Source organism: Bufo gargarizans, chromosome 5, assembly GCF_014858855.1.
Source record: "Bufo gargarizans isolate SCDJY-AF-19 chromosome 5, ASM1485885v1, whole genome shotgun sequence".
Lineage (NCBI taxonomy): Eukaryota > Metazoa > Chordata > Amphibia > Anura > Bufonidae > Bufo > Bufo gargarizans.
The window spans coordinates 485,441,594-485,468,159 of NC_058084.1; the positions used below are offsets into that span (position 1 = coordinate 485,441,594).

General features: G+C 44.2%; 1 protein-coding gene across 1 annotated transcript; it reads right to left on the reverse strand.

Moving 5' to 3' along the window:
• Nucleotides 1–26,545, reverse strand: LOC122938507 (cathelicidin-related antimicrobial peptide Bf-CRAMP-like). The gene is made up of 4 exons (XM_044294059.1): nt 26,270–26,545; nt 19,682–19,783; nt 12,418–12,489; nt 1–235 (listed from the first exon to the last, which is right to left on the reverse strand). The coding sequence occupies exons 1-4, from the start codon at nt 26,456–26,458 to the stop codon at nt 134–136; spliced, it is 465 nt and encodes a 154-aa protein (XP_044149994.1). The 5' UTR covers nt 26,459–26,545; the 3' UTR covers nt 1–133.
• Nucleotides 26,546–26,566: the final 21 nt, after the last annotated feature.

Consider the following 26,566-nt stretch of genomic DNA (forward strand, 5'->3'; position numbering starts at 1 on the left):
TTTGATATGAGCATTTTATTTATGGATATCAGGCCGAATCATTACTTAAACAGAATTTACATGATGTTGTCGCTCTACGTCTCTAGCTCTGCTACGTCTCTGACTTTGCTACAAACAGGACAGATGGTTTCACTCATTTGATGGATACGCCAAATATGCCACTATTTCCTCCTGGTTTTGAACACAACTTTCCAGACTTACATTTCCTTTTCCCATTCCTTTTGATACGGACATTCTGAATAAAACAAAGAATAAATGGTGTGTAATGTGGAGAATCCATAGAGCAAGTGATAAACTATGAGAAGATGCAAAGCCTGGAAGAAGCATTAAACTGAGGAAAAGAAGACAGGTCTCCTCTACACTGGTAGAACAAGATGGAACCTGGAAGAAGCCTCCCCCTGAGGAACACTAGACAAATCTGTACTGGTGGAGATGAGATGGAGCCTGGAAGAAAGTATTACACAGGTCTCACCTATATTGGTGGAGTAAATATGGAGGATGAAAGAAGCCTCTACCTGAGAAGTATTACACAGGTCTCACCTATACCGGTGGAGTAGAGATGGAGCTTGGAAGAGGCCTCTACACATGTCTCTCTTGTACTACTGCTGGAACAATGATGGAGTCTGAAAAAGTAATCTACCTGAGGAATATTAGACAGGTCTCATCTATACTGGTGGAACAGAGATGGACCCTGGAAGAAGACTCCACCTGAGAAGTATTACACAGGTCTCATCTATACTAGTAGAACAGAGATGGATCCTGGAAGAAGACCCCACCTGAGAAGTATTACACAGGTCTCATCTATACTAGTAGAACAGAGATGGACCCTGGAAGAAGCCTCCACCTGAGGAATATTACACAAGTCTCACCGATGCCAGTGGAGACCTTCTTCCAGGTGCTGTACTTTACTAACCCTGCATTACTACACACTACTTTTTCTTGCTATGCTGGTGGACCAGAGATGGAGACTTAAAGAAGCCTCCACCTGAGGAATACTACAAATATGTCAACTATATTAGTGGAGCAGAAGATGAGCTTGGAAGAAGCCTCCACCTGAGGAATATTAGATTGGTTTCGGTATACTCTTGGAGCTGAGATAGATGAAGAATCTACTTAAGGGATATTACAGAGTTCTCTCTACTAGTGGAGCTGAGATGGAACCTGAAAGAAAGCTCCACCTGAGGGATAGTAAACAGTTCTCATCTACACTCATCTTCACCTGAGCAGAAAGAGACAAACTGAGAATTGCTGAAAACAATTAGCAAATAAGGTCCAAACAGAAGGCAGAACTCTAGAGAAAGACATACTGTACAACACAGATTATCAAGGGTTAAATAGCTAGAAATCCAGATCCACCTTTAAGAGTCCAGGATATTTTTTCACCAAGCTCAGCACTATAAGGCCCCTTTCACACTTGCGTTGTTGGATTCCGGCAGGCAGGTCCGTTGCCGGAAATGCCTGCCGTATATGGAAATCTGTACGCAAACAGATTGCATTTCTTTACGGATCCGTCTGACAAATGCATTGAAATACCGGATCCATCTCTCCGGTGTCATCCGGAAAAACTGATCCGATATTTATTATTTTCACATTTTTGAAGGTCTGCGCATGCGCGGACCAGAAGACCGGATCCGTCAGTGCGGTAATTTTAATGCCTAATAATATAAATTCATACTAGCCTCATCCGATTGAGAGCGAATAGGCCGCCGCCATCTTGATTACGGATCCGTCTGACAAATGCATTGAAATACCGGATCCATCTCTCCGGTGTCATCCGGAAAAACTGATCCGATATTTATTATTTTTACATTTTTGAAGGTCTGCGCATGCGCGGACCAGAAGACCGGATCCGTCAGTGCGGTAATTTTAATGCCTAATACACTAATACACTTCAATGGAAATAAATGTCAGATCCGGCATTCTGGCAAGTGTTCCGGAATTTTGGCAGCATGCTGCGGTATTTTCTCCGGCCAAATACTGTAAAAGGGACGGAACTGAAGACATCCTGAAGCATCCTGAACGGATTGCTCTCCATTCAGAATGCATTAGGACCAAACAGATGCGTTTTTTTCCGGTATTGAGCCCCTAGGACGGAAATCAGTACCGGAAAACTTTAACGCTAGTGTGAAAGTACCCTAAAGCATTATGGTCAGAAAATGGGAGGAGCGTCTCAGAAGCTTTGATAGATTTAAAAAATGGATACTTTGTACAGTCCAACAGACTAAAAGAAAACTGTGCAACATTACAGGTCAAGGGTAGGGATGAGCGAACTCGAACTGTATAGTTCGGGTTCGTACCGAATTTTGGGGTGTCCGTGACACGGACCCGAACCCGGACATTTTCGTAAAAGTCCGGGTTCGGGTTCGGTGTTCGTCGCTTTCTTGGCGCTTTTGTGACGCTTTCTTGGCGCTTTTTGAAAGGCTGCAAAGCAGCCAATCAACAAGCGTCATACTACTTGCCCCAAGAGGCCATCACAGCCATGCCTACTATTGGCATGGCTGTGATTGGCCAGAGCACCATGTGACCCAGCCTCTATTTAAGCTGGAGTCACATAGCGCCGCCCGTCACTCTGCTCTGATTAGCGTAGGGAGAGGTTGCGGCTGCGACAGTAGGGCGAGATTAGGCAGATTAACTCCTCCAAAGGACTTGATTAACTGATCGATCTGCAGCTGTGGATCATTGAGCTGCTGATCCTCAATTGCTCACTGTTTTTAGGCTGCACAGACCGTTTGTCAGTCTCATTTTTCTGGGGTGATCGGCGGCCATTTTGTGTCTTGTGGTGCGCCAGCACAAGCTGCGACCAAGTGCATTTAACCCTCAATGGTGTGGTTGTTTTTTGGCTAAAGCCTACATCAGGGTGAAGCTGTGACACCAAGTGCATTTAACCAGCAATAGTCTGTTCATTTTTTGGCCATATACAAAATCAGGGGCAAGCTGCGCCTGTCACCAAGTGCATTTAACCCTCAATGGTGTGGTTGTTTTTTGGCTAAAGCCTACATCAGGGTGAAGCTGTCACACCAAGTGCATTTAACCAGCAATAGTCTGTTCATTTTTTGGCCATATACAAAATCAGGGGCAAGCTGCGCCTGTCACCAAGTGCATTTAACCCTCAATGGTGTGGTTGTTTTTTGGCTAAAGCCTACATCAGGGTGAAGCTGTCACACCAAGTGCATTTAACCAGCAATAGTCTGTTTATTTTTTGGCCATATCCCAGTCTAATTCTGTCACTAAATCCATACCGGTCACCCAGCGCCTAAATACTAGGCCTCAAATTTATATCCAGCTAAATCTGTCCCTAGTGCTGTAGCTGGGCGAGTTATTTAGTGTCCGTTCAAGCACATTTCTTGTTCTGGGTTGAAATACAATTCCCAATTTAGCAATTTCATAATTTAGTGGTTCCTGCTATATCAGAGCTATTTGAAATCTATCCCAAAAAGGGTATATAATATTGAAGGTGCACATTGGGTCATTCAGAATAACTTCACACACACGCTTCTGTGCATTTCCAAGTCTAATTCTGTCACTAAATCCATACCGGTGACCCAGCGCCTAAATACTAGGCCTCAAATTTAAATCCCTCTAAATCTCTCGTTACCCACCGCTGTACTGTTGTTGCTGGGCAAGATATTTAGTGTCCGTCAAAGCACATTTTTTGTTCTGGGTTGAAGTACAATTCCCAATTTAGCAATTTCATAATTTAGTGGTTTCTGCTATATCAGAGCTATTTGAAATCTATCCCTAAAAGGGTATATAATATTGAAGGTGCACATAGGGTCATTCAGAATAACTTCACACACACGCTTCTGTGCATTTCCAAGTCTAATTCTGTCACTAAATCCATACCGGTGACCCAGCGCCTAAATACTAGGCCTCAAATTTAAATCCCTCTAAATCTCTCGTTACCCACCGCTGTACTGTTGTTGCTGGGCAAGATATTTAGTGTCCGTCAAAGCACATTTTTTGTTCTGGGTTGAAGTACAATTCCCAATTTAGCAATTTCATAATTTAGTGGTTTCTGCTATATCAGAGCTATTTGAAATCTATCCCTAAAAGGGTATATAATATTGAAGGTGCACATAGGGTCATTCAGAATAACTTCACACACACGCTTCTGTGCATTTCCAAGTCTAATTCTGTCACTAAATCCATACCGGTGACCCAGCGCCTAAATACTAGGCCTCAAATTTATATCCCGCTAAATCTCTCGTTACCGCTGTACTGTTGTTGCTGGGCAAGATATTTAGTGTCCGTCAAAGCACATTTTTTGTTCTGGGTTGAAGTACAATTCCCAATTTAGCAATTTCATAATTTAGTGGTTCCTGCTATATCAGAGCTATTTGAAATCTATCCCAAAAAGGGTATATAATATTGAAGGTGCACATTGGGTCATTCAGAATAACTTCACACACACCCGCTACTGTGTATTTCCAAGTCTAATTCTGTCACTAAACCCATACCTGTCACCCAGCGCCTAAATACTAGGCCTCAAATTTAAATCCCTCTAAATCTCTCGTTACCGCTGTACTGTTGTTGCTGGGCAAGATATTTAGTGTCCGTCAAAGCACATTTTTGTTCTGGGTTGAAGTACAATTCCCAATTTAGCAATTTCATAATTTAGTGGTTCCTGCTATATCAGAGCTATTTGGAATCTATCCCTAAAAGGGTATATAATATTGAAGGTGCACATTGGGTCATTCAGAATAACTTCACACACACCCGCTACTGTGTATTTCCAAGTCTAATTCTGTCACTAAACCCATACCTGTCACCCAGCGCCTAAATACTAGGCCTCAAATTTAAATCCCTCTAAATCTCTCGTTACCCGCTGTACTGTTGTTGCTGGGCAAGATATTTAGTGTCCGTCAAAGCACATTTTTTGTTCTGGGTTGAAGTACAATTCCCAATTTAGCAATTTCATAATTTAGTGGTTTCTGCTATATCAGAGCTATTTGAAATCTATCCCTAAAAGGGTATATAATATTGAAGGTGCACATAGGGTCATTCAGAATAACTTCACACACACGCTTCTGTGCATTTCCAAGTCTAATTCTGTCACTAAATCCATACCGGTGACCCAGCGCCTAAATACTAGGCCTCAAATTTAAATCCCTCTAAATCTCTCGTTACCCACCGCTGTACTGTTGTTGCTGGGCAAGATATTTAGTGTCCGTCAAAGCACATTTTTTGTTCTGGGTTGAAGTACAATTCCCAATTTAGCAATTTCATAATTTAGTGGTTTCTGCTATATCAGAGCTATTTGAAATCTATCCCTAAAAGGGTATATAATATTGAAGGTGCACATAGGGTCATTCAGAATAACTTCACACACACGCTTCTGTGCATTTCCAAGTCTAATTCTGTCACTAAATCCATACCGGTGACCCAGCGCCTAAATACTAGGCCTCAAATTTAAATCCCTCTAAATCTCTCGTTACCGCTGTCCTGTTGTAGCTGGGAAAGTTATTTAGTGCCCGTCAAAGCACATTTTTTGTTCTGGGTTGAAGTACAATTCCCAATTTAGCAATTTCATAATTTAGTGGTTCCTGCTATATCAGAGCTATTTGAAATCTATCCCAAAAAGGGTATATAATATTCAAGGTGCACATTGGGTCATTCAGAATAACTTCACACACACGCTTCTGTGCATTTCCAAGTCTAATTCTGTCACTAAATCCATACCGGTGACCCAGCGCCTAAATACTAGGCCTCAAATTTAAATCCCTCTAAATCTCTCGTTACCCACCGCTGTACTGTTGTTGCTGGGCAAGATATTTAGTGTCCGTCAAAGCACATTTTTTGTTCTGGGTTGAAGTACAATTCCCAATTTAGCAATTTCATAATTTAGTGGTTTCTGCTATATCAGAGCTATTTGAAATCTATCCCTAAAAGGGTATATAATATTGAAGGTGCACATAGGGTCATTCAGAATAACTTCACACACACCCGCTACTGTGTATTTCCAAGTCTAATTCTGTCACTAAATCCATACCGGTGACCCAGCGCCTAAATACTAGGCCTCAAATTTAAATCCCTCTAAATCTCTCGTTACCGCTGTCCTGTTGTAGCTGGGAAAGTTATTTAGTGCCCGTCAAAGCACATTTTTTGTTCTGGGTTGAAGTACAATTCCCAATTTAGCAATTTCATAATTTAGTGGTTCCTGCTATATCAGAGCTATTTGAAATCTATCCCAAAAAGGGTATATAATATTCAAGGTGCACATTGGGTCATTCAGAATAACTTCACACACACGCTTCTGTGCATTTCCAAGTCTAATTCTGTCACTAAATCCATACCGGTCACCCAGCGCCTAAATACTAGGCCTCAAATTTATATCCCGCTGAATTTGAATACAATACATTGGGCCAAATAATATATTTGTTGTTGTGGTGAACCATAACAATGAGAAAAACATCTAGTAAGGGACGCGGACGTGGACATGGTCGTGGTGGTGTTAGTGGACCCTCTGGTGCTGGGAGAGGACGTGGCCGTTCTGCCACATCCACACGTCCTAGTGTACCAACTACCTCAGGTCCCAGTAGCCGCCAGAATTTACAGCGATATATGGTGGGGCCCAATGCCGTTCTAAGGATGGTAAGGCCTGAGCAGGTACAGGCATTAGTCAATTGGGTGGCCGACAGTGGATCCAGCACGTTCACATTATCTCCCACCCAGTCTTCTGCAGAAAGCGCACAGATGGCGCCTGAAAACCAACCCCATCAGTCTGTCACATCACCCCCATGCATACCAGGGAAACTGTCTCAGCCTCAAGTTATGCAGCAGTCTCTTATGCTGTTTGAAGACTCCGCTGGCAGGGTTTCCCAAGGGCATCCACCTAGCCCTTCCCCAGCGGTGAAAGACATAGAATGCACTGACGCACAACCACTTATGTTTCCTGATGATGAGGACATGGGAATACCACCTCAGCATGTCTCTGATGATGACGAAACACAGGTGCCAACTGCTGCGTCTTTCTGCAGTGTGCAGACTGAACAGGAGGTCAGGGATCAAGACTGGGTGGAAGACGATGCAGGGGACGATGAGGTCCTAGACCCCACATGGAATGAAGGTCGTGCCACTGACTTTCACAGTTCGGAGGAAGAGGCAGTGGTGAGACCGAGCCAACAGCGTAGCAAAAGAGGGAGCAGTGGGCAAAAGCAGAACACCCGCCGCCAAGAGACTCCGCCTGCTACTGACCGCCGCCATCTGGGACCGAGCACCCCAAAGGCAGCTTCAAGGAGTTCCCTGGCATGGCACTTCTTCAAACAATGTGCTGACGACAAGACCCGAGTGGTTTGCACGCTGTGCCATCAGAGCCTGAAGCGAGGCATTAACGTTCTGAACCTGAGCACAACCTGCATGACCAGGCACCTGCATGCAAAGCATGAACTGCAGTGGAGTAAACACCTTAAAACCAAGGAAGTCACTCAGGCTCCCCCTGCTACCTCTTCTGCTGCTGCCGCCTCGGCCTATTCTGCTGCTGCCGCCTCGGCCTCTTCCTCCGCCTCTGGAGGAACGTTGGCACCTGCCGCCCAGCAAACAGGGGATGTACCACCAACACCACCACCACCACCTCCGTCACCAAGCGTCTCAACCATGTCACACGCCAGCGTTCAGCTCTCCATCTCACAAACATTTGATAGAAAGCGTAAATTCCCACCTAGCCACCCTCGATCCCTGGCCCTGAATGCCAGCATTTCTAAACTACTGGCCTATGAAATGCTGTCATTTAGGCTGGTGGACACAGACAGCTTCAAACAGCTCATGTCGCTTGCTGTCCCACAGTATGTTGTTCCCAGCCGGCACTACTTCTCCAAGAGAGCCGTGCCTTCCCTGCACAACCAAGTATCCGATAAAATCAAGTGTGCACTGCGCAACGCCATCTGTAGCAAGGTCCACCTAACCACAGATACGTGGACCAGTAAGCACGGCCAGGGACGCTATATCTCCCTAACTGCACACTGGGTAAATGTAGTGGCAGCTGGGCCCCAGGCGGAGAGCTGTTTGGCGCACGTCCTGCCGCCGCCAAGGATCGCAGGGCAACATTCTTTGCCTCCTGTTGCCACCTCCTCCTTCTCGGCTTCCTCCTCCTCTTCTTCCACCTGCTCATCCAGTCAGCCACACACCTTCACCACCAACTTCAGCACAGCCCGGGGTAAACGTCAGCAGGCCATTCTGAAACTCATATGTTTGGGGGACAGGCCCCACACCGCACAGGAGTTGTGGCGGGGTATTGAACAACAGACCGACGAGTGGTTGCTGCCGGTGAGCCTCAAGCCCGGCCTGGTGGTGTGTGATAATGGGCGAAATCTCGTTGCAGCTCTGGGACTAGCCAATTTGACGCACATCCCTTGCTTGGCGCATGTGCTGAATTTGGTGGTGCAGAAGTTCATTCACAACTACCCCGACATGTCAGAGCTGCTGCATAAAGTGCGGGCCGTCTGTTCGCGCTTCCGGCGTTCACATCCTGCCGCTGCTCGCCTGTCTGCGCTACAGCGTAACTTCGGCCTTCCCGCTCACCGCCTCATATGCGACGTGCCCACCAGGTGGAACTCCACCTTGCACATGCTGGACAGACTGTGCGAGCAGCAGCAGGCCATAGTGGAGTTTCAGCTGCAGCACGCACGGGTCAGTCGCACTACAGAACAGCACCACTTCACCACCAATGACTGGGCCTCCATGCGAGACCTGTGTGCCCTGTTGCGCTGTTTCGAGTACTCCACCAACATGGCCAGTGGCGATGACACCGTTATCAGCGTTACAATACCACTTCTATGTCTCCTTGAGAAAACACTTAGGGCGATGATGGAACAGGAGGTGGCCCAGGAGGAGGAGGAGGAGGATGAGGAAGAGGGGTCATTTTTAGCACTTTCAGGCCAGTCTCTTCGAAGTGACTCAGAGGGAGGTTTTTTGCAACAGCAGAGGCCAGGTACAAATGTGGCCAGCCAGGGCCCACTACTGGAGGACGAGGAGGACGAGGATGAGGAGGAGGTGGAGGAGGATGAGGATGAAGCATGGTCACAGCGGGGTGGCACCCAACGCAGCTCGGGTCCATCACTGGTGCGTGGCTGGGGGGAAAGGCAGGACGATGACGATACGCCTCCCACAGAGGACAGCTTGTCCTTACCCCTGGGCAGCCTGGCACACATGAGCGACTACATGCTGCAGTGCCTGCGCAACGACAGCAGAGTTGCCCACATTTTAACCTGTGCGGACTACTGGGTTGCCACCCTGCTGGATCCACGCTACAAAGACAATGTGCCCACCTTACTTCCTGCACTGGAGCGTGATAGGAAGATGCGCGAGTACAAGCGCACGTTGGTAGACGCGCTACTGAGAGCATTCCCAAATGTCACAGGGGAACAAGTGGAAGCCCAAGGCCAAGGCAGAGGAGGAGCAAGAGGTCGCCAAGGCAGCTGTGTCACGGCCAGCTCCTCTGAGGGCAGGGTTAGCATGGCAGAGATGTGGAAAACTTTTGTCAACACGCCACAGCTAACTGCACCACCACCTGATACGCAACGTGTTAGCAGGAGGCAACATTTCACTAACATGGTGGAACAGTACGTGTGCACACCCCTCCACGTACTGACTGATGGTTCGGCCCCATTCAACTTCTGGGTCTCTAAATTGTCCACGTGGCCAGAGCTAGCCTTTTATGCCTTGGAGGTGCTGGCCTGCCCGGCAGCCAGCGTTTTGTCTGAACGTGTATTCAGCACGGCAGGGGGCGTCATTACAGACAAACGCAGCCGCCTGTCTACAGCCAATGTGGACAAGCTGACGTTCATAAAAATGAACCAGGCATGGATCCCACAGGACCTGTCCGTCCCTTGTCCAGATTAGACATTAACTACCTCCCCATAACCATATATTATTGGACTCCAGGGCACTTCCTCATTCAATCCTATTTTTATTTTCATTTTACCATTATATTGCGATGCTACCCAAAGTTGAATGAACCTCTCCTCTGCCTGTGTGCTAGGCCTAAATATATGCCAATGGACTGTTGCAGTGGTGGCTGACATGAAGCCTGATTCTCTGCTATGACATGCAGACTAATTCTCTGCTGACATGAAGCCAGATTGTCTGTTACGGGACCTCTCTCCTCTGCCTGGGTGCTGGGCCTAAATTTATGACAATGGACTGTTGCAGTGGTGGCTGACGTGAAGCCTGATTCTCTGCTATGACATGCAGACTGATTCTCTGCTGTCATGAAGCCAGATTGTCTGTTACGGGACCTTTCTCCTCTACCTGGGTTCTGGGCCTAAATTTATGAAAATTGACTCTTACAGTGGTGGGTGACGTGAAGCCTGATTCTCTGCTATGATATGAAGACTGATTCTCTGCTGACATGAAGCCAGATTGTCTGTTACGGGACCTTTCTCCTCTGCCTGGGTTCTGGGCCTAAATTTATGAAAATTGACTCTTACAGTGGTGGGTGACGTGAAGCCTGATTCTCTGCTATGATATGAAGACTGATTCTCTGCTGACATGAAGCCAGATTGTCTGTTACGGGACCTTTCTCCTCTGCCTGGGTTCTGGGCCTAAATTTATGAAAATTGACTCTTACAGTGGTGGGTGACGTGAAGCCTGATTCTCTGCTATGATATGAAGACTGATTCTCTGCTGACATGAAGCCAGATTGTCTGTTACGGGACCTTTCTCCTCTGCCTGGGTTCTGGGCCTAAATTTATGAAAATTGACTCTTACAGTGGTGGGTGACGTGAAGCCTGATTCTCTGCTATGATATGAAGACTGATTCTCTGCTGACATGAAGCCAGATTGTCTGTTACGGGACCTTTCTCCTCTGCCTGGGTTCTGGGCCTAAATTTATGAAAATTGACTCTTACAGTGGTGGGTGACGTGAAGCCTGATTCTCTGCTATGATATGAAGACTGATTCTCTGCTGACATGAAGCCAGATTGTCTGTTACGGGACCTTTCTCCTCTGCCTGGGTTCTGGGCCTAAATTTATGAAAATTGACTCTTACAGTGGTGGGTGACGTGAAGCCTGATTCTCTGCTATGATATGAAGACTGATTCTCTGCTGACATGAAGCCAGATTGTCTGTTACGGGACCTTTCTCCTCTGCCTGGGTTCTGGGCCTAAATTTATGAAAATTGACTCTTACAGTGGTGGGTGACGTGAAGCCTGATTCTCTGCTATGATATGAAGACTGATTCTCTGCTGACATGAAGCCAGATTCTCTGTTACGGGACCTCTCTCCTCTGCCTGGGTGCTGGGCCTAAATTTATGACAATGGACTGTTGCAGTGGTGGCTGACGTGAAGCCTGATTCTCTGCTATGACATGCAGACTGATTCTCTGCTGACATGAAGCCAGATTCTCTGTTACGGGACCTCTCTCCTCTGCCTGTGTGTGTGCTGGGCCTAAATATATGCCAATGGACTGTTGCAGTGGTGGCTGACGTGAAGCCTCATTCTCTGCTATGACATGCAGACTAATTCTCTGCTGACATGAAGACAGATTCTCTGTTACGGGACCTCTCTCCTCTGCCTGGGTGCCGGGGCCTAAATATCTGAGAATGGACTGTTCCAGTGGTGGGTGACGGGAAGCCAGATTCTCTGCTATGGAACCTCTCTCCAATTGATTTTGGTTAATTTTTATTTATTTAATTTTTATTTTAATTCATTTCCCTATCCACATTTGTTTGCAGGGGATTTACCTACATGTTGCTGCCTTTTGCAGCCCTCTAGCTCTTTCCTGGGCTGTTTTACAGCCTTTTTAGTGCCGAAAAGTTCGGGTCCCCATTGACTTCAATGGGGTTCGGGTTCGGGACGAAGTTCGGATCGGGTTCGGATCCCGAACCCGAACATTTCCGGGATGTTCGGCCGAACTTCTCGAACCCGAACATCCAGGTGTTCGCTCAACTCTAGTCAAGGGTCAACTTTTATGGTTGTGAATCCCAATGTCCGAAGTGGACTTCAATCCAAATTTAAAGGAAAATTTGATTTGCTGTGAAGCCGATTTTCCTTGTGCTTCGTAGTAACATATCAAATTTCCCTGAAATGGAATAATATAAATTCATACTAGCCTCATCCGATTGAGAGCGAATAGGCCGCCGCCATCTTGATTAAAGATCCAGCGTGAAATTTTGTGCACGGTGACATATGACGTCACCACACCGGCCACCATGATGATTTCACGTATGATCTTCACTCAAGATGGCTGCAGCGGCCTCTTTGCACTCAAATAATTATGATGAGTATTATACTGATTAACGCCTGAAATCCCTCATTTTTCATCTCGGATGCCACGATCAGCGATGTATGTGTGTGTGGGGGGGGGGGGGTAAGTTGTCGACACAATCACCGCTCACCGTCTCTGCGCCCGCTACTTACAAATAAATGCGTTTTGTAAATAAGTAATTTTTTCATAACTTCACTCATCTCTAGTTGTGTTACCTTGTTCAGACTGGTGCACATTATATCCTCAGGATCCTCCTCAACCAGATCCAGAGAACAGATCTTCACATCCTGCAGGACACAAATACAATCATTATCATCATCCTTATCATAACCTGAATCCAAATGTATCTGACTGAACATGAGAAGATAACTAACGATGACACAATTAGAAAAGAAAGGGAGTCCAACAATATGAAGACAACATTGCAGAACCTGGAGAGTTACCCCAGTGTGTATTAGCAGCTATATACTTATACATAGGAGGCAGTATTAATGCAGTTCTATTCCTGTACATAGGAGCAGTATTATAGTAGTTATATTCCTGTACATAGGATCAGTATTATAGTAGTTATATTCCTGTACATAGGAGCAGTATTATAGTAGATATATTCTTGTACATAGGAGCAGTATTATAGTAGTTATATTCCTGTACATAGGGGCAGTATTATAGTAGTTATATTCTTGTACATAGGAGCAGTATTATAGTAGTTATATTCTTGTACATAGGAGCGGTATTATAGTAGTTATATTCTTGTACATAGGAGCAGTATTATAGTAGTTATATTCTTGTGCATAGGAGCAGTATTATAGTAGTAATATTCTTGTACATAGGAGCAGTATTATAGTAGTTATATTCTTGTACATAGGAGCAGTATTATAGTAATATCCTTGTACATAGGAGCAGTATTATAGTAGTTATATTCTTGTACATAGGAGCAGTATTATAGTAGTTATATTCTTGTACATAGGAGGCAGTATTATAATAGTTATATTTTTGTACATAGGAGCAGTATTATAGTAGTTATATTTTTGTACATAGGAGCAGTATTATAGTAGTCATATTCCTGTACATAGGAGCAGTATTATAGCAGTTATATTTTTGTACATAGGAGCAGTATTATAGTAGTTATATTCTTGTACATAGGAGCAGTATTATAGTAGTTATATTCTTGTACATTGGAGCAGTATTATAGTAGTTATATTCTTGTACATAGGAGCAGTATTATAGTAGTTATATTATTGTACATAGAAGCAGTATTATAGTAATATTCTTGTGCATAGGAGCAGTATTATAGTAATATCCTTGTACATAGGAGCAGTATTATAGTAGTTATATTCTTGTACATAGGAGCAGTATTATAGTAGTTATATTCTTGTACATAGGAACAGTATTATAGTAGTTATATTCTTGTGCATAGGAGGCAGTATTATAGTAGTTATATTCTTGTACATAGGAGGCAGTATTATAATAGTTATATTTTTGTACATAGGAGCAGTATTATAGTAGTTATATTTTTGTACATAGGAGCAGTATTATAGTAGTCATATTCCTGTACATAGGAGCAGTATTATAGCAGTTATATTTTTGTACATAGGAGCAGTATTATAGTAGTTATATTCTTGTACATAGGAGCAGTATTATAGTAGTTATATTCTTGTACATTGGAGCAGTATTATAGTAGTTATATTCTTGTACATAGGAGCAGTATTATAGTAGTTATATTCTTGTACATAGGAGCAGTATTATAGTAATATTCTTGTGCATAGGAGCAGTATTATAGTAGCTATATTCTTGTACATAAGAGACAGTATTATAGTAGTTATATTCTTGTACATTGGAGCAGTATTATAGTAGTTATATTCTTGTACATAGGAGGCAGTATTATAGTAGTTATATTCTTGTACATAGGAGCAGTATTATAGTAGTTATATTCTTGTACATAGGAGCAGTATTATAGTAGTTATATTCCTGTACATAGGAGGCAGTATTATAGTAGTTATATTCTTGTACATAGGAGCAGTATTATAGTAGTTATATTCTTGTACATAGGAGCAGTATTATAGTAGTTATATTCCTGTACATAGGAGGCAGTACTATAGCAGTTCTATTCCTGTACATAGGAGGCAGTATTATAGTAGTTATATTCTTGTACATAGGAGCAGTATTATAGTAGTTATATTCTTGTACATAGGAGCAGTATTATAGTAATATTCTTGTGCATAGGAGCAGTATTATAGTAGTTATAGTCTTGTACATAGGAGCAGTATTATAGTAGTTATAGTCTTGTACATAGGAGCAGTATTATAGTAGTTATAGTCTTGTACATAGGAGCAGTATTATAGTAGTTATAGTCTTGTACATAGGAGCAGTATTATAGCAGTTATATTCTTGTACATAGGAGCAGTATTATAGTAGTTATAGTCTTGTACATAGGAGCAGTATTATAGTAGTTATAGTCTTGTACATACCGTAGGAGCAGTATCTAACTGCATCTAATCTTTCTCACATTTAATTAAATGTATCCTTTCTATCAAATCCTCAAATTTAGGAACAGATTCTCGCCAGGTATGTTTTTCTTGCAACTATTACTTGCTGTATAAAAATATTAGATACAGTCAGAGGACAAGGTCATTCGTATTCTTAATATCTCATTCAACATCTCTATAACATCACTCTAGAACCTACCTACGATTCCATAGTCCCACCACATATGCTTCTTTCTTACCGCACCCTCTATGACATTTATTATTATTCATGGTATAAATCCTGGCTCTTCTACTTGGATTAGTTCTATGATACAACTTCCATGATGTTTCTACCACGACTCTTATACCTCTGCTAAAGTTTTCTCTTGTCCAATCTATCTTTAAATAATCTCCCCATTTCAGCCTGTTGTCTAATTTACTCTCCTGTGAGTCATTAATATCCTACAATTCTACCTTTTCTGGTTGGGTCCAGCATATATAAGTTTTCCAGCCATGTTTCCCGAGCTTCCTCTCTTTCAAAAATCTGTTTCACAAAACTAGAAATCTGCACTAACCTAATAAACTCACCAAATGGAACATCCCATTCAGATCTATCGTTTTCTAAATTGACTCATCCCAGTGTTAGGTCTCTTTATGTGGTGGTATATACGATGTTTAGGAGGTTCCTGACATGGGATCACCCCTATCAGGGCGTCCATTCAGTTTTTGTAGGCCAGGTTTAGTCTGTAGGGGCAGCGCTGAGGGTGAGATCTTTTCCTTTCTGCAGTATTGTCCCCCTTTTCCCAGCCTGAATAAATACTTATCTGCACTTATTGGGGTATTTTAATGAACATTATTAAAGGTTAGGTTTTACACTGGTGAAGGTGCTCTGTGATAGATTTATTAATTAACCACCTCAAGTCTGCCCGTTGATCGTGCATCTGCCGAGCAGGGGGCCCACTGTCGGTGACAGAAGGCCACCCCAGAGACAAGGCAGAGACAGTTCCCAGGCGCCTTCTAGATCACTGTATACACTATGTGCTATGCACTTCCTGTCCCCCCCCCCGGTGGTCATGTGACCGCGGTGCCGGGAGAGTGCAGGAGCTGTCAGGTCTTTCATAGACCTCGATCAGCCCTGCACTGAGGCTGTACAGCGCAGTATACCACTGTACAGCCTCTCTGGGGGGTGTATTTCCCCTGTAACTGGGGCTACTATGTAAGCCGCAGTTACAGGAGAATTCAATAGGGAAAAAAAATAAGTGATGTAAAATGTCCCCCATAGGTCTTGTATGTCCTTATTGGGGACGCAAAGTGTAAAATAAAAAATACAAAAATTAAGTGTTTTACAAAAAAATACAAAAAACAAGGTTTCACATGTAAAAAAAAATAAAAATTCCCCTGGTAAGTAATAAAAAAATAATTTTATAAATGGAAAAAAAAAATGAAAAAAGACATATTTGGTATTGCCGCATCCGTGACGGTCGGCTCTATTAATATATCACATGATCCACCCAGTCCAATAAACGCCATTAAAAAAACACAAAAAAAAAAAGTGTCAAAAAAACCCATTTTTGTCATCTCACATCACAAAAAGTGCAACACCAATTGAAGTGATAAAAAAGGCGTATGTCCCACAAATTGTTACCAACAAAACCGTCACCTCATCCCACAAAAAATGTGCTCCTACATAAGAAAAATCGCTCAAAAAAATATAAAAAAATATAGCTCTCAGAACATGGTATCCATCATTTTTTTGTGTCAAAGTGAAATAAATATAAAAAGTAGACATATTAGGTATCGCCGCATCTGTAAAAACCTGCTCTATAAAAATATCACATGACCTAACCCCTCAGGTAAACAGCGTAAAAAACTAAAACAAAAAAAACTGTGCCAAAAAAGCTATTTTTTTGTCACCTAACATCACACAAAGTGCAACATCAAGCGATCAAAAAGGTGTATGCCCCCCAAAATAGTACTAATAAAACTTTCACCTCATCCCACAAAAAATTAGACCCTAACTAAGACAATCGGTAAAAAAAAAAAAAAAAAAGCTATGGCTGTCAGTCTATAGAGACACTAAAACATCATTTTTTTGGTTTTCTAAATGCTATTATTGTGTAAAACCTAAATAAGAAAAAGTAGACATATTAGGTACTGCCACATCCGTAACAATCTGCTCTATAAAAGTGTCCCATGACCTAACCCCTCAGGTGAACGCTGTAAAAATAAATAAAAACTGCTAAAACAACCAATTTTTTTGTCACCTTGCCCCATAAAGTGTAATAATGAATGATCAAAAAATCATATGTACCAATAAAAACGTCAACTCTTCCTGCAAAAAACTAGCCCCTGCACAAGACGATCGGCAGGAGAATAAAAAAAATATGGTGTTCACAAAATGGAGACACAAAAACATATTTGGACATTCGCTCATCTCTAATTGTGTTCTTACAATACCTTTCTTTACCCATCAACTAAAATTCTCTTCCTTCAACCCTCGTTCAAACAGATGATCCCCATAAAATCCCATTACCACGGATCCTGATGGTTTTAATGTTCTTCTTATATATCTCTTCCCATAGTTTTAAAGAAAATTCCACCACCGGGGCTCTTCCAAAACACTACAGTTTAGATTTCTCCTATGCCCAAATAATCGCCTCCTATGTCAATGGATACATCAATTCCTCTTCCAATTCCACCCAAAGTGGCCTCCTCCGACCCTACTAGTTCTCATCATATGTGCTACTTGGGCTGCCTTATAATCATTTAATAAATTTGGAACTGACCAACCCCCCCCCCCTTCCTATTACTTATATCGTCATTATTTTAATTGCTATTCTTGGCTTTTTATTATTCCATATAAAATTTAAGAATTCCCTCTGTAATAAATCTAGATCTTTTCTACTCATATTAATCGGTAAACATCTAAAGTAATATAAAACCTGGGGCAAAATCATCATTTTTAATGCATTAATTCTACCTAAAAAAGTTGCTTATCTTTCCAAGCCTTTATTTTTTTATACATCTCCTTATAGTTAAACTGATATAAATCCTTTCGGTCTCTGCAAATACTTATTCCTGAGTAAGACAAGTATTTTTCCTTTTTAATAAACCCAAAGTTTCACTCTACCAATTTCTGTGCATTTTCCTGCATATTACATCATTTCTAACGTCTCGACATTGACCTGAAGTCCTGATAATAATCCAAATTTCTCCAGAGTCAAAAATAAAGATGTCTAGATAAGGTCAACAGAATATCATCCGCAAAAAGACTCTGTGTATATTCCTTTTCCCTGACCTTAAAGAGTAACTGAACCTTTGTATCAAATTTTTATATGATGTCCCTAATGCCCTAATAAAACTTTTTGCAATATACTTTATTAATAATTTTTTTTTCTTAGTCTTTTTCTTTGTCTTTTGTAAAGTGCACCATTCCCTGTGCGCTTAAAACTCGGTTCTCTGTACACTGCGGACAGCTCAGCGGAGTACAGAGTACGGACTGTGAAATTTATGAATAGGGCTGCAGCAGCGCAGGGAGTACGGGCAGGAGCGCATATTGCTGCTCCTGCCCCCCCCCCCCCGGAGGATTACCACCTCCTGGTATGGCACATGGTCTACTAAAATCCCTATCAATCCTAGAATAACGTCTGTGCATGGGAGAGAAATGTCCAGTAGAAAAGAATACCCTCTAGAAACTCCATTATACTCCCACCATGAACTCAGCAGTGTTATGTCCTTCACAGCTCAGTATCACTGCTCCTTGTAGAGGTCTTTGTGCAGTATATCTGAGCATGAAGTCATCACAAGAGAACAGATGTAACAGTCAGAACAGATGTAACAGTCAGAACAGATGTAACAGTCAGAACAGATGTAACAGTCAGTACAGATGTAACATACAGAACAGATGTAACAGTCAGAACAGATGTAACATACAGAACAGATGTAACAGTCAGAACAGATGTAACAGTCAGTACAGATGTAACGATCAGAACAGATGTAACGATCAGAACAGATGTAACAATCAGAACAGATGTAACAGTCAGAACAGATGTAACAGTCAGTACAGATGTAACATACAGAACAGATGTAACAGTCAGAACAGATGTAACGATCAGAACAGATGTAACAATCAGTACAGATGTAACAGTCAGTACAGATGTAACAGTCAGAACAGATGTAACAGTCAGAACAGATGTAACGATCAGAACAGATGTAACAGTCAGAACAGATGTAACAGTCAGTACAGATGTAACAATCAGAACAGATGTAACGATCAGAACAGATGTAACAGTCAGAACAGATGTAACAATCAGAACAGATGTAAGAGTCAGAACAGATGTAACAGTCAGAACATTTGTAACAGTCAGAACAGATGTAACAGTCAGAACAGATGTAACAGTCAGAACAATGTAACAATCAGAACAGATGTAACATACAGAACAGATGTAACGATCAGAACAGATGTAACAATCAGAACAGATGTAACGGTCAGAACAGATGTAACAGTCAGAACAGATGTAACAGTCAGAACAGATGTAACAGTCAGAACAGATGTAACGATCAGAACAGATGTAACAGTCAGAACAGATGTAACAGTCAGAACAGATGTAACAATCAGAACAGATGTAACAGTCAGAACAGATGTATCAATCAGAACAGATGTATCAATCAGAACAGATGTAACAGTCAGAACAGATGTAACAATCAGAACAGATGTAACAGTCAGAACAGATGTAACAGTCAGAACAGATGTAACAGTCAGAACAGATGTAACAGTCAGTACAGATGTAACAGTCAGAACAGATGTAACAGTCAGAACAGATGTAACAGTCAGAACAGATGTAACAGTCAGAACAGATGTAACAATCAGAACAGATGTAACATACAGAACAGATGTAACGATCAGAACAGATGTAACGATCAGAACAGATGTAACATACAGAACAGATGTAACAGTCAGAACAGATATTTTTTGAGATTCTTATGTAAATTTCCCTCAATTATCGTTACTCACTCCGTCGTGCTTGAAATCGCACTGCGATAAATTAGGATTCTCGGATTTGAGGCACACTGTCTCTTTAATGATAAAGCGTCTTCTGTTCAGATTTTCATCTTCCTGTGAAAAATAGATGGATAAAAACATAAATCTTCTGCCTCTTTTGTAATGTATTTTGTTTGGTGAAGTCGACAGTGAAGCCTCAAAAGTTTACAATTTCACTGTTTTCCAGGAGTGAACGTGACTTCTCAGTATTTGTCTGCATAAGGCCTCATGCACACGACCGTATTTTGTTTCCGTGTCCGATCCGTATTTTTTGCAGATAGGATGTGGACCCATTAATTTCAATGGGTCTGCAAGAAAACGCGGACAGCCCACCGTGAGCTGTCCGCATCAGTATGTCCGTTCCGTTGCTCCGCAAAATAAATTGTGCATGTCCTATTTTTTTCTAGTTTGTGGACAAGGATAGGCATTATTACAATGGATTCGCAAAAAAATGGATCAACAAAAAACGGATGCCATACGGAACTGCATCATTTTTTTTTGTGCTGATCCGCAATTTGTGAACCGCAAAACACATACGGTCGTGTGCATGTAGCCTAAAATGCAGAACCAATTTCACCTGCCAATCTTTAGTCTACTGATCCTGATTTATTCTCCGATCACATCCAAAGCTGCATCCACAGTTCCTGTTATCGTACAGCAGTGCACTGTGAGAGCTCGGCGGATAGTTCCACATCCAGAGCCGGTCTTTCTCATGACTTCCTAGTAGCGACCAGCAGATGTGTTGCTGTGAATGGAGCTTATGGGATCTTATGCATCTATTTCATGTAATGTTTGAGTGTGGTTAAAAGATAAACAGTATACACGATAACAGTGACATCTACAGTGGCCTGCCCCCTTAACAGTAACATCCACAGCGCCCACCCCTTGAACAGTGACCTCCACAGCAGCCGTCCCTCTATTAGTGACCTCCACAGTACCCGTCTCGTTAACAGTGATTTCCACAATAACCCGCCCCTTAACAGTGACCTCTACAGAGCTGTGTTCCTGTAACGGACCGTTTCAGCAGACAAGGGGTTAAAATCCGTTTAGGCGATATGCCCCTTTCTGAGAGACAGGCACAGCTACTGCAGAACACCAAACTCCCGAACTGGATACAAAATAGCACTCCAAACTGGAACCTCGCAAATAGCTGTCAGCAGACGAACAGGAAAAGCGTACAGTCAGCTTACACTCCTGGCAATCAGTCTCCAACAGCATACAGGGAATCCCCCCAATAACGAGACAAGGCTCCGTCTTGAGGGTCAGCAGTGGTCTGATGTGCTGGCACACCCAGCCTGGCTTTCACCACAGTCTTGCAAATACAGAACAGACACAACACATCCCCACAATGCACCATGGTTTCCTCCTCTCTGTCCCAGAGACAACCGAAGGCAATCCAATTATCTCTCAGGACAAAGGGAGATCATCAATACACATGTGGAGACAACAGGACAGACATCACCATTTAAACACACAATGGCACACCCCCACAGCAAACACAGACATTTAACATATCCCCAGATAGCTCAAGTCTGAGTGCATATTATTAGGTGAATGGCACTCAGAATACACGAATACAATAATATTAGCTATCTGGGTGCCCTCACATAACATACAATTTAACCGAACGCATAATAACATAAAATACAATTCTACAGACAGATTTAAGCTGTGCGGCCGGTCCGTTCTCTCCTCCAAAGTTACTATGGGCCATAATCCTGAGGCAAGAGGCTTTTAAACAGCCCTCTCCAAAACCCAGTGGCGAGGTTGGTTTCGCCACACATCTCCCCCCCCCCCCCCAGGGAAGACTAACCAGATACCTGACCTCACGCCGGTCGGTACCTGAGTTAGTCTGGCAGCCCACCCACAACCCAATACTGGACCTGTTGAATTTTGGTGCCTGGCTCTGTTCTGTAGGTCCCCAGCTGTTGAGTGTGCATCTGCTACTCCTTGCTTTGTGGTTCTCCAGCATGGAGCTGTAGGTACTTGGTGGGCAGAGGCCGACTTTGCTCTGCCCAGATGCCAGCTCTTCCGCTGGGGTGAGGGGGGTACAAGCCAGTCCTGTAACAAGGGGGTTGGTAGAGCATAGGCTAGCGGCTCTCTGCCCTGATGCCAGCTCTTCCGCTGGGAAGGGATCAGTGGGTATTGCAGGCTCATCCCCTGCCCCCAGAACTCAGTTGGGAAGTAGCTGGGAAGGGGAGGGCTCGCTTACCTCCTCCTCCTGGTATCCCTGCGGAGATGGCTGGAGATCTGGTTGTTTGAGGGGGAGACCGACTGTCTCCTCTTTGGCTAAACAGCCCTGTTGCTGGGGGACAGGACCGACTGTCCCTACCCCCTGTGCTGTGAGTGCAGAGACTACGGTCCCATCTGCACAGTTGTGGGGCTTACTGTCTCCCCCTGGTGCGTTAATTTGCTGCTAGGGAATGGAGACTAGGCTCCAAGTTCCCAACAAATCCTGCTGCTGCTGGGGGACAGGACCGACTGTCTCTGCCCCCTGTAACTCCGCCTGCCGCTGGGGAATGGAGACTCGGCTCCCAATTCCCTGTACATCACACAGCCGCTGGGGAATGGAGACTAGGCTCCCAATTCCCAAAAAATCATGCTGCTGCTGGGGGGCAGGAACAACTACCTCTGCCCCCTGTAACTCAGCCTGCCGCTGGGGAGGGAGGCCGCTGCTCTCCCCTCCCTGCACTTCACACTGCCGCTGGGGAATGGAGACTAGGCTCCCAATTCCCAAAAAATCATGCTGCTGCTGGGGGGCAGGAACAACTACTTCTGCCCCCTGTAACTCAGCCTGCCGCTGGGGAGGGAGGCCGCTGCTCTCCCCTCCCTGCACTTCACACTGCCGCTGGGGAATGGAGACTAGGCTCCCAATTCCCAAAAAATCATGCTGCTGCTGGGGGGCAGGAACAACTACCTCTGCCCCCTGTAACTTAGCCTGCCGCTGGGGAGGGAGGCCGCTGCTCTCCCCTCCCTGCACTTCACACTGCCGCTGGGGAATGGAGACTGGGCTCCCACTGTCCCGCAACTGTAACTTCCGATGGAGGTCCACCCAATGTGGCAGCTGACCGTCACCTTCTGCCCGGTATAGTAGGGTCTTGAACACTAGACTCCTCACGAACTTCACGTATTTCTCAGCTGGATTGGGTCCGAAAAAGTTCAGCCGCAACCACATCATACGGTCAAATTCCTCCACAGAGTATCTGTACTCCACTGCTGGTTCCATCCTGGTGCTTTTAGGGTCGCTGTACTGAGACATGCGTTGCCCTTAAATTGTAGAATCCACAGAAATGGTGTCTCCTGTAGCTGTCCTTCTGGCTGTAGGAACGATCCCACTGCTGCAACCAATGTAACGGACCGTTTCAGCAGACAAGGGGTTAAAATCAGTTTAGGCGATATGCCCCTTTCTGAGAGACAGGCACAGCTACTGCAGAACACCAAACTCCCGAACTGGATACAAAATAGCACTCCAAACTGGAACCTCGCAAATAGCTGTCAGCAGACGAACAGGAAAAGCGTACAGTCAGCTTACACTCCTGGCAATCAGTCTCCAACAGCATACAGGGAATCCCCCCAATAACGAGACATGTGCTGGCACACCCAGCCTGGCTTTCACCACAGTCTTGCAAATACAGAACAGACACAACACATCCCCACAATGCACCATGGTTTCCTCCTCTCTGTCCCAGAGACAACCGAAGGCAATCCAATTATCTCTCAGGACAAAGGGAGATCATCAATACACATGTGGAGACAACAGGACAGACATCACCATTTAAACACACAATGGCACACCCCCACAGCAAACACAGACATTTAACATATCCCCAGATAGCTCAAGTCTGAGTGCATATCATTAGGTGAATGGCACTCAGAATACACGAATACAATAATATTAGCTATCTGGGTGCCCTCACATAACATACAATTTAACCGAACGCATAATAACATAAAATACAATTCTACAGACAGATTTAAGCTGTGCGGCCGGTCCGTTCTCTCCTCCAAAGTTACTATGGGCCATAATCCTGAGGCAAGAGGCTTTTAAACAGCCCCCTCCAAAACCCAGTGGCGAGGTTGGTTTCGCCACAGTTCCCTTAAAATGTGACCTCTACAGCACCCCGCCTTCTTAACTGTGACCTCCACAGTTCCCTTTTCCCTTAACAGAGACCTCCACCGCACACGCCCCTTTAACAGTGACCTTCACAGCAACCCACCCCCTTATCAGTGACCTCCACACTAGTCCACCCCTTTAACAGTGACCTCCACAGCAGCCACCCCTTTATTAGTGACCTCCACAGTACCCCATTTCCTTAACAGTGATTTCCACAACACCCCGTCCTCTTAACAGTGGCCTCTACAGCAATCTGCCCCTTAACACTGACCTCCATAGCGGACCGTCCCCTTAACTGTGACCTCCACAGCAGCCTGCCCCTAGGGGGGCCAGAGGTCCGGTTTTAGGCCGGACAGTCCGGCTTTCAGACTCCCTGTCCTCCGTTCTTTTGAACAGCTCACTCTCAGACAGCAGCACTTTACTGTCTGAGAGTGAGCTGCAGGGAGCAAGTCACCCTCCCTCCCACCCCTGCAGAAGTTGATTTTTACCTTAATTTTTTCAATCCCTGTCGGCTGCGAAGTGGGAGGGGGCGTGGCTTAGTGGGACCTGGGGGCGGGGTTTTTAAGGCTGTCTTTTAAGGGTGGCCTGAATAGCCACCCTACCTGCCCCCTGAACTGTGACCTCCACAGCACTCCGCTCCCTTAACTAACAGTGTCATCCACAGCACCCTGCCCCTTTAAAGTTAACCAACAGCAGTGAAGAAAAATGGCTGGGTTGTTATGGAAACCTGCCGTAAAGCTGTGTGTATGTGGATGTGTATACCAAGTGTCATTGAAATTGATGGTTGCGTTTTTGACTGATCACGGAACATACATACGTATATATATATATATATATACATAGATAAAATTTCAAGCTTTACATGAAATGTAGGCCTTAGGGCTCTTTCACACCTGAGTTCTTTTCTTCCGGCACAGAGTTCCGTCGTCGGGGCTCTATGCCGGAAGAATCCTGATTAGTTTTATCCTAATGCATTCTGAATGGAGTGAAATCCGTTCAGGATGCATCAGGATGTCTTCAGTTCCGGACCGGAACGTTTTTTGGCAGGAGAAAATACCACAGCATGCTGCGCTTTTTGCTCCGGCCAAAAATCCTGAAGACTTGCCGCGAGGCCGGGTCCGGAATGAATGCCCATTGAAAGGCATTGATCCGGATCCGGCCTTAAGCTAAACGTTGTTTCAGCGCATTACCGGATACGACGTTTAGCTTTTTCTGAATGGTTACCATGGCTGCCGGAACGCTAAAGTCCTGGTAAAGTGTAGTGGGGAGCGGGGGAGCAGCATACTTACCGTCCGTGCGGCTCCCAGGGTGCTCCAGAGTGACGTCAGGGCGCCCCAGGCGCATGGATCACGTGATCACATGGCGCGTCATCCATGCGCATGGGGCGCTCTGACGTCACTCTGGAGCGCCCCGGGAGCCGCGCGGACTGTAAGTATACCGCTCCCCCGCTCCCCACTGCTACTATGGCAACCAGGACTTTAATAGCGTCCTGGCTGCCATGGTAACACTGAACGCATTTTGAAGACGGATCTGTCTTCAAATGCTTTCAGTTTACTTGCATTTTTCCGGATCCGGCGTGTAATTCCGGCAAATGGAGTACACGCCGGATCCGGACAACGCAAGTGTGAAAGAGCTCTTACTAGTGATGAGCAGCAGGGGCAATATTCGAATTTGCAATATTTCGCGAACATTTTGTAGAATATTTGTCATACATTCACGAATCCAAGATTATATTCTTGATTGCGAATATCAGCAATGTATTATTTGCGTAATGCGTGCGAAATACCGGCGTGGGTCACTTATGCTACATTTTTCAAGCTGCTAGAAGTTTCGTGAGACTGGAGAAAATGGTCGGCACGGCAGAACGTTACAATAGCTTTATATGCAGATAGAGTGCTCCAATATATTCGCGATTGCAAATTTTCAGCAATTAATGATGCACATATTTTTTCGTAATTCACGCAACTTGTGACATCACAGCACTGTGTCTGTAGCATGTACGTATGGACAGTAATCCCTATCACACTGCCTAACACCCTGCACTGGACCCGATCAGCTCCACTATATCAGGATATAACCTGCACTGACTGTCTGCATTATATATATGAGATAACTGTCTAATGTAATAACACAAAGCACAGAGCTCAGCAATAACACTGCTCTCTCTCTCAGAAAATGGCTGCTGGGGAGGTTCTTATATAGTAAGGGGGAGGCAGCTTTCCTATTGGTTGCTAGGGATGTTGCTAAGCTCAGACAAAGCCTTCTCATTGGCCCACAAGCAAGAAGAAGGGAGGGACGATCACCTGATGTAACTGTGTTAAAAAAATACAAACAAAAAAAATGAATATTCGTCATCATGAATATATAGCACTATAGTCTAATATTCGTGCCGGTATTCGCGATAAAAATTTGTTATACGAATATTCGCTCTTAACACTATGCCTTACCTCCAGTGGGACAGGGAGCAGCTGGTCCAGGGATTTATATAAGTATGTGACCCCCTCCATCTGGTTGTAGAGGTCAATGACGTCTCCTATAGATCTTCCATCTTGGACCTTAGGCTCTGTAGTGTCAGAGAGACAGCCGTGTAATGTGACAGCAGAGACGAGCAGCAGAGACAGCCACCAGCTCCTCATCTTGGCCTGTCTTAGAGGAAATGTCCTCTCCTCACTCAGCTCCTTATTGTGTATCTACAGTACTTCTTCTTATTCCTGGGTGATGGTGAAATCCTCATGCAGATTATG

Coding starts and splice junctions, on each gene's coding strand:
- LOC122938507 (XM_044294059.1), bottom strand. CDS start 26,458: ATGAGGAGCTGGTGGCTGTCTCTGCTGCTCGTCTCTGCTGTCACATTA. Junction 19,784..26,269: donor TGCTCCCTGTCCCACTGGAG/GTAAGGCATAGT, acceptor TATTTTTCACAG/GAAGATGAAAATCTGAACAG. Junction 12,490..19,681: donor GCGATTTCAAGCACGACGGA/GTGAGTAACGAT, acceptor TGTGTCCTGCAG/GATGTGAAGATCTGTTCTCT.